This window comes from Caloenas nicobarica, chromosome Z (assembly GCF_036013445.1).
Source record: "Caloenas nicobarica isolate bCalNic1 chromosome Z, bCalNic1.hap1, whole genome shotgun sequence".
Lineage (NCBI taxonomy): Eukaryota > Metazoa > Chordata > Aves > Columbiformes > Columbidae > Caloenas > Caloenas nicobarica.
This window is the reverse complement of record NC_088284.1, coordinates 74,533,798-74,542,436: the sequence shown is the minus strand read 5'-3', so window position 1 is coordinate 74,542,436 and position 8,639 is coordinate 74,533,798. Positions and strand designations below refer to the sequence as shown.

Here is an 8,639-nt window from a genome sequence, read left to right as displayed (position 1 = left end):
AAGCAGCTGCCTATGGAAAAGCAGCCTGCAGCAAGTAGCACATCCCAGAGCTGGGAATGGGATGGACGTGGAGGATGTCTGGGACAGGAGATAGGGGTGGTGCAGAGGGGTGAAATGCCAGGCTGGGTGGCACATGAAAGGGCACGCACATGGAAAGCAGAGTGATGTCCAGACCACTTTCCTCCAAGGAGATGGAGTTTCCCTGTCCTGTCAGCATGGGATTTTTGAAGCAAAATTATATGATGCAAAACACATTTCTGCTCCTCGCGGCAGGACAGTAACAGGATGCCAGACTCAGCTCACTGCCCAGCTCTTCATCCAGTGTGATGCCTGTGCTGGCTTGGGGACATCCCTGTGCTGGGACAGCCATGTGCTGACCCGTTCAGTAGTACCCCATGGGACCAGGCTGGGAGAGAGTGGGGGGTTTCTTTGCTGTTTATGAGAAAACAAAGCAGATGGGAGATCATACCAAAAAAAAAATTTTTTTTTTTTTTTTTTGAGGTTGCATGCAAAACCAAAGCCATGCTTGAAAATAAGGGTACGCTCATGATACTGGCTCAAGCCCCGCTTCTGTTCCCCACCTGCCTCTTTCCCTATTCATAACATACCTGCAGTCTTCAGTCAGACTGTTTTCATGTAGAGCTTTGTCACTTTCGAGTGTCTGATGTCAACACAGTGCTTTAATGTGCAATGCACGTGCAGGGTGCATGGACAGCTTCCCTCTTCCCCGCTCACCCCCCCATGCTCTTCACCGCTGCTCTTAAAGGCTGTGCTGCAGCAGCAGCCCTTTGCAGCATCATGCCGTGGTACCACTGCATCCGCGAGTGGCTGTGCTGCTCACCCACGCTCCATGCCTCCCTCCTCCAGCCAGCCCTATCCTTTCCCTTAGCCAAACCTGCTTTAATTCGAGGCTGCAGCCACTGCCTTCATCCCAGCCTCCCTGCCTCCCTGTCTGCAGCAGCTCCTGCTCGCCACACCATGTGCCACCGTCCTTCCCTCCCCGCCGCCCTGCTCGCTAAGGACATGCAGCGGCACAGCTGTCTGCCTCCTCTGCTGCAGTCGTGCAGGTTTGGGTTACTGTGCACGCTACTGATGTCGAGCTCCTGTCGTGACCCAGCGCCCCATAGGAGGAGCAAATGAGCTGAGACGTCAACGCGAAAAATTATAGCCATGCGAGCTATCCCTGCGCTCAGCTGCTTGGAGAGTGCATACATGGCTTGTGTGACAGCAACAGCACACAGAAGCAGCAATGAAGTGCAGTTAGCAATACAGCTGGGAGACAGGCAGCAAGGCAGGCACCGGTCCAGTGACTAAAATGATCCTACCGTGAGCCAGACTGCAGTGCCTCCAAAAGTGGCTGACTACTACACAGAAGCTCGGCTTTCTTTGCAATTACTCCAGTTCTCCGCGAGTGACTGCAGTGTGTGCTCTGTTTTGGTTTTGCTGCTTTTTTTTTTTTCCCCCCACCCGTCTCCCACTGTCTCCTCCTGTGTCCTTCTCTCCAGGATGGCGGAAGCAGAGTTGCACAAGGAAAGGCTCCAAGCCATAGCAGTAAGTCGGTTTCATTTTACTTGCTCATTTTGTCCATAGCCGGGGGCTGCGGAGGGAAGGGGGTGATTCCGGCAGGGTGGCTGGGAAGCTCCCAGAGAGCCTGGATTTTGTGAAGTTGTGTGTGGAGTTCCCAGTTTGGGAAATGAGTGGTTAAAGTCTGCTTTGCAGGATTTGGCGGAGGGAGAGGGCTCTGAGGAAGAGCATTGAGCTGACACGTGCAGAAAGAAAAATGTGAACGCACAGTGGCACGCTTAAAAGATTGATGATGGAGAAGAAAAGAAGGAATAAGTGGGGAGGAGGGGAGATTGCAGGAGAAAATCAGTCCTCTGCTGAAAAAATATTTTCTCATAGTGGGAGCTTTAGCTTAGCTGATTAAGAAGTCAGACAAAATGATCTGCCGCAGGGTGGCTTTTGCTGAAGAAAATAATTGTGATATTACTAATTTTTAAGACAATCTAATACAAACACTGCATTATCCAAATCATGTAATTATTTGATCTACTAAACTGTCACCTCAGTTCTGTAGCTGAATACGTGGTTCCAGACAAATTCCCTGCTGAGTTGCATCCTGCCAGGGATAAAGTCTAGGCAGGATTGTGCCCCATTTTAGTTAAAACTTTTGTTTTCATGTAATAATTTGCCGTGAGCCATGGGCTCAGCGGGTGCGGACCTCAGAGGAACATGGGCAGCGACACCCGGCGAGGACTGGGCCTGGGTGTTCGAAAACCATCATCCTCCTGGCACACAGGAATCGCCAGCTCATCTTCCAGCGCGCCACGGGGGCCGCGTCAAAAGGCCTGTGTTTCCGTGGGCGCTGCCGGTCTGCCAGCCCCACACAGCCTGCCCTTGTTCCAGTGACACCCAGCTCTTCTTCTTCCCTGCGGCTGAGATGCTGGTGCAGCTGTGCCGGTCCCCGTCGGATGGCACAGTCCGTGCCGGGGACCGCACACCTGGAGGTCTGCAGGGAAATGACAGAAGACGGCAGAGCCCGCATGGGTTTTACGTTCCCTTGCCCGCTTCCCTCAGTGATCAACAGATGCTACGTTTTACTGGAGCCAGCAGAGATTACAGATTCCCTTTGTAGTAAGAGGAATGGCTGCTCTGCTACTGCTGCTGTTCCAAGCTGTTTTCTCCAAGTCCGCTATTCTGCTAATAGGTCCATGGAGAACCAGATGTAAAACAAATAGATTAGGTTTGTTTGGGGGTTTTTTGTTTTTTGTTTGTTTGGCTGGTTTTGTTGGGGGAGGTTGTTTGGTTTTGTTGTTGTGGTTGTTTTTTCTCTCTAAAATATTTCCCGAAAAAGAGCAAATGGTATCATTTGATAGGGGGAGGTGGGGGTAGGGAGATACTATAACCATCTAATTTTCAGGCAGTGGAAAGTAGGCGCATATTTTTAAGCTGGTTCACAGTTTTCTGTCAGCATAGGCATTGCCAAATCTCCGAATGGAAACACCGGGAAAGTTCCCCCAGAGGCAATCCTCACCATTGCCTCTGGTTTGGGACTCCTGTATGGCAGGACCATATTACAGAGTGGCTCTGCACATTGCCGCTGTGCATAGCTCTGAAAAACTTCTGTCTCCCGATTAAAAAGAAAAAACAAACTTATGTTATTGCTGCTTCTTTTAACTGCTATATAACAGAAAGCCAAGCAGCACCCATTTCCACCTCCACATCATGTGCTTAAACCTTTCACAATGTATAATAAATCGGATGGTCTGCTGCTTGGTGTTTTGCATTTCACACCAATGAGGCCATTATGGAGGTAAAATTATTACCTGGTATATTGCAGCTTTTTACAGTAGGTTTATGGTGGTATGAGAGAAGGCCTTGAGAACCTGGATCTTCATTTTCTATATATATTTCCTTTTTTGGTTTCTATTTCTGGTAACAAAGAAAAGATAGTATAGTAATGAATTAGTGAATTAGACTGAAGTAATTTTACTTCAGCATCAAAAATATTCAGCTTTATTTTAAGCTTGAATGTGGGTCCACGAAGCGACTCGTTTGCTTCCCCACTCTGCAGACCAACAGGTTTTACACGTAAGCTTGTTAGGTTACTTTTCTCTTGTGCTTGGACTGCTGCAAATGTTTGTCAGAATGCAGAGAAGTTTATTTCTTGTGTAAGCTTTGCTCCATCTGGATGAGTTAGGAATTTCTCTTCTGCCTCTGGTTGGCTAAAATAAGGTAAATCCTCAAAAGCTGTGTGGCCTTCTTAGAAGAAGAAAAAGGTGGCATTTTCATTCAGCTGGGTGTTCCCTCTATTTTGACAAGCTGCAGTATCTCACTCCAATGAACAGAAGCTTACAACAGCACTGTTCAATGAAGCTGTTTGAATGCGAGGCATGTAGAAAGAAATCCATTTACTATTGGGACTTCTACACATTGTTGCCTGTATGTTTGTGCTTGCTTCCATAATCACCATGGCAAATGAGCTTCCCAGGAAGACAATCATAGTGAATTTTAAGTGTGCATCACTGAGTATTTAAAGAACACAAAATCCAAATATGGAAATATGAATATTTGGACCAGAAGGCTGACACCTTTTGAAGAGTTTGATGTTGTACTTTGTTACCTGGAGTAACCACAGTTTTAATGCATGCCTGTCTGGTATAGATGCACGTGTCATGAGAAGAGGAAAAGAGGTGGCTGTTAGGACATTAATCTAAACCTTGGTCAACATGAACCAGCCACTTGTTTTGCCAGCAGCAAATGCTTATCTTCTCTGTGCATTCATTTTCCATCAGTAAACTGTGAATAATGGACTTTGCCTTTGTCTCAGAGAACATTTAGAGATGCATGGAGGATTGAGTACAACTTGGATGCTATGGTTTACCACAGCAAGATACAGCTAAATAAGCCTTTAAAAAATAGAATGTGTGTTTCTAAAAAAAAAAAAAAAAAAAAGGTGGCTTTAAATGTATACATTTTTAATGCCATTGGACATGCTTAAGCTGTCATTTTTAGCTCTTTCAGTTCCTGAAGTTCCTAAAGTTCACAAGCTAACTACAGCAAGACCCAAAGCACTGTGGTAGTCTGATCTCAGAAGTGGGGAGATGTGAGCCACCTACTAAAAAGTGGAGCCCAGTTGTGTCTGCCTGGGTGGAAAACATAAACTCTGTGTCCTAGGAAGGTCCTATGGGCCAGGAGACCTGCGTGGTTAAACAGGGAACTGCTGAGTAAGCTCAAGTGGAAGAGTAGAGTTTAGAAATCATGGAAGGAGGGGCTGGCCACTTGGGAAGAATATAAGGCTGTTGTTAAAGGATGTAGGGAGGCAACTAGGAAAGCTAAGCCCTCCTTAGAGTTAAACCTGGCAAGAGGGTTCAAGGAAAATAGAAAGAACTTCTTCAAATACATGGCAGATAAAACTAACACCAGAGGCAATGTAGGCCCACTGATGAATGGGGTGGGTGCCCTGGTGACAGAAGATACAGAGAAGGCAGAATTACTGAATGCCTTCTTTATCTCTGTCTGTACTGCCAGAGACTGTCCTGAGGAGCCCCGTAGCCCTGGGGCCCCAGAGGAAGGCAGGGCAATGGAGGAGTTTGTCTTGGTTGATGAGGACTGGGTTAGGGAGCAATTAAGAAATCTGGACATCCATAAATCCATGGGTCCAGATGGGATGCACCCATGGGTGCTGAGGGAGCTGGCTGAAGTCATTGCTGGACCACTCTCCATCATCTTTGCCAAGTCTTGGGAAATGGGAGAGGTGCCTGAGGACTGGAGGAAAGCAAATGTCACTCCAGTCTTCAAAAAGGGCAAGAAGGAGGACCCAGGCAACTATAGACCGGTCAGCCTCACCTCCATCCCTGGGAAAGTGATGGAACACCTTATCCTTGGCGCCATCTTAAGACATATCAAGGATAAGAGGGTCATCAGGGGCAGTCAACATGGCTTCACCAAGGGGAAGTCGTGTTTGACCAACCTCATAGCCTTTTATGAAGACATAACAAGGTGGATAGATGATGGCAGAGCAGTGGACGTGGTCTACCTTGACTTCAGCAAAGCATTTGACACAGTCTCCCACAGCATCCTCACAGCTAAACTGAAGAAGTGTGGACTGGATGATCGGGCAGTGAGGTGGACTGTGAACTGGCTGAAGGAAAGAAGCCAGAGAGTTGTGGTCACTGGAGCGGAGTCTGGTTGGAGGCCTGTATCTAGTGGAGTGCCTCAAGGGTCAGTACTGGGACCAGTATTATTCCATATCTTCATCAACAACTTGGATGAGGAAATTGAGTGTACTATCAGCAAGTTTGCTGATGACACCAAGCTGGGAGGAGTGGCTGACACGCCAGAGGGCTGTGCTGCCATCCAGCGAGATCTGGACAGGCTGGAGAGTTGGGCAGGGAAAAATTTAATGAAATATAACAAGGGAAAACGTAGAGTCTTACATCTGGGCAGGAACAACCCCAGGTTCCAGTATAAGTTGGGGAATGGCCTATTAGAGAGCAGTGTAGGGGAAAGGGACCTGGGGGTCCTGGTGGGCAGCAGGATGACCATGAGCCAGCACTGGGCCCTTGCGGCCAAGAAGGCCAATGGCATCCTGGGGTGTATTAGAAGGGGGGTGGTTAGTAGGTCGAGAGAGGTTCTGCTTCCCCTCTACTCTGCCCTGGTGAGACCTCATCTGGAATATTGTGTCCAGTTCTGGGCCCCTCAGTTCCAGGACAGGGAACTGCTGGAGAGAGTCCAGAGCAGGGCAACGAAGATGATGAAGGGAGCGGAGCATCTCCCGTGTGAGGAAAGGCTGAGGGAGCTGGGGCTCTTTAGCTTGGAAAAGAGGGTGACCTCATTAATATTTATAAATATGTAAAGGGTGAGTGTCACAAGGATGGAGCCAGGCTCTTCTCGGTGACAACCAACAGTAAGACAAGGGGTAATGAGTTCAAGCTGGAACACAAGAGGTTCTACTTAAATTTGAGAAGAAACTTCTTCTCAGTGAGGATGACAAAACACTGGAACAGGCTGCCCAGGGAGGTTGTGGATTCTCCTTCTCTGGAGATATTCAAAACCCGCCGGGACGCCTTCCTGTGTAACCTCATCTGGGTGTTCCTGCCCTGGCAGGGGGATTGGACTAGATGATCTTTTGAGGTCCCTTCCAATCCCTAACATTCTGTGATTCTGTTATTCTATGATGGCCAGGAGTGATTAGTTTTCTGATCCTTCCTTGAGCAGAGGTCACATCCCATCTCTCTACGTGTGCCATGGGCAGATATTGGTAAATCCTTCTGCCATGTCACACCACTCTTAACATCTGCTTGAGCCTGACCCTAAATCCCCATAGCAGCACTGCCCTACCAGCAGCAACACCCACTCTGAACGCTGCGGGAAGATGCAGGAGGTAAACAAGAGGTTAAAAGAGGAGATCGGAAGCTGTCTTCTCTCTGACCTTGTTCCTATAGCACACTTCCATGCTTACATCTGCTCTTTTCCTAAGGGGAGTGGTGGGCAAAATTTTGGGTGAAAAAGGAAGCATTTTTGTGGCTTAAAAAAAAATCTGCCTGCTGCAAGTTGCTCAGACGTTTGGAATGTGAGTAATCCCAGAGGAAGCAGGCTCAGTGGCAAGAGGACAGGTGAGCTGAGTAAATTTATCACATTTTGTATAAATAAACTGTGTTACTCCGTAATTTATTATATGCCCCCCTTCTCTATGGCTGCGAAGATTACCACCAGATAGCGATCTAAACATAGACAAGCATTTACGAAATATAAATATTTTCCATCACTTAGCTAGCAGTCATAAAGACGCGAAGTGGGGGCACTGAGTATGTATCGGTGCATCTGGGGTGCAGATGCACTTATGATGCAGTGAATATGTACTACCCATATATCAGGTGAACTAAAGGCAATCACTGAAGGGCAGCACTGAGGAGAAATCATCCACTAGAGCAATAACCAGCACAGGAACTGGAGGAGGTTTTCAGGTCAAGAACATGTCCAGCCTACAGGTGCAAATGGGAAGACACTAAAATCTACTGATTTCTTAGCAGGTGAAAGCAACAGTAATGATGGCTACCACTTATCAGTGCCCAGCTCTGAGAAACAGTAGCTCAGTGAAACATTAAAGAAAAGTAATTATTGACATTCAAGTAGCCACGCCAAAGATAGATCCCATCAAACATGGCCATTTTTGTCTTTTCTATGAGATTTTGAGTTTGTTGACTGGATCTAACATTACTTAAATGTCATCAGGTGTTTGACTTAGTATGGCAGAACACTTTCGTTTAAAAATAGCCCCCTCCTGTATCAGTGGGGTCTGCCTTAGCTGGATTAAGGTGTCAAAAAGTTGCTGTCAGTAAGGGAGACTGCTGAACAGAACCTGGTTCCTTGACAGCAAAGCCAGGGCAGAGTTTGTAGGAAGCAGCTTTTCAAGGCTTGAAGGTGTTCTGTATTTGTACTTTGATGTAAATGGAAAATCAAAGTTCATAACGTGCAGATAATGTAGAGTGGTGGAGAAGTAAATACAACAATAAAAAAGCAGTCTTGCAGAGCTAGTTAGACTATTTGGTAAATGAGGTCCTACCAAAAGGGAGGCAGGTTCATATATGTTTACGTATAGCATTCCACTAATTTTTCAATAGGCCTTTGGGAATAGTAATACAATTATCTTTTGGAAAGATAGTACCGGTATAGTTTCAGTACCACAATTGCTGGTAACCTAGGCATTCTACATTCATGGGCTGGACACTCAGCAAGTGCAGTGAGCATCATGTGGTGTCCATAAATTTCAGAAAATTTACTGACAGAAAAGCATTTTGACATTTTTATTTTTCTCTCCATTCACTCGTTGTCTAGTACCCCACAAAAGTAAAACTCATGACTAGTAGATCTCATACCCAAGGTCACTTTACTGAACCACTTCTTCAAAATTTTTGCAAATCCTTTCAGAGAATATTGTTCATGAAAATTAGAATCTCAGGTACTGGGGATCACACAGAAAGATGTGGCAAATTAATTTAATCATCAGTTTAGTATTGCTATGATGACTTAATACACGAGTTTCTATGCCTTCATTTAGGAAGTAATGTTTTTGTCCTGAAAGTTAAGCACACGACCTAATCCATCTGAATTCAGCTGTTTTCAGACCTAAAGCC

General features: G+C 46.4%; 1 protein-coding gene across 5 annotated transcripts in view; it reads left to right on the top strand.

Annotated features, from left to right (window-relative positions):
- The first annotated feature begins 1,231 nt into the window (after window positions 1-1,231).
- Window positions 1,232-8,639, top strand: part of PALM2AKAP2 (PALM2 and AKAP2 fusion) — a 271,664-nt gene continuing 264,256 nt past the window's right edge. For all 5 annotated transcript variants that reach the window (XM_065655378.1, XM_065655375.1, XM_065655377.1 and 2 more), the window contains exon 1: window positions 1,232-1,551. In XM_065655378.1, coding sequence (XP_065511450.1) covers window positions 1,507-1,551 — 45 coding nt within the window. In that variant the 5' untranslated portion in view covers window positions 1,232-1,506. The remainder of the gene's footprint in view (window positions 1,552-8,639) is intronic.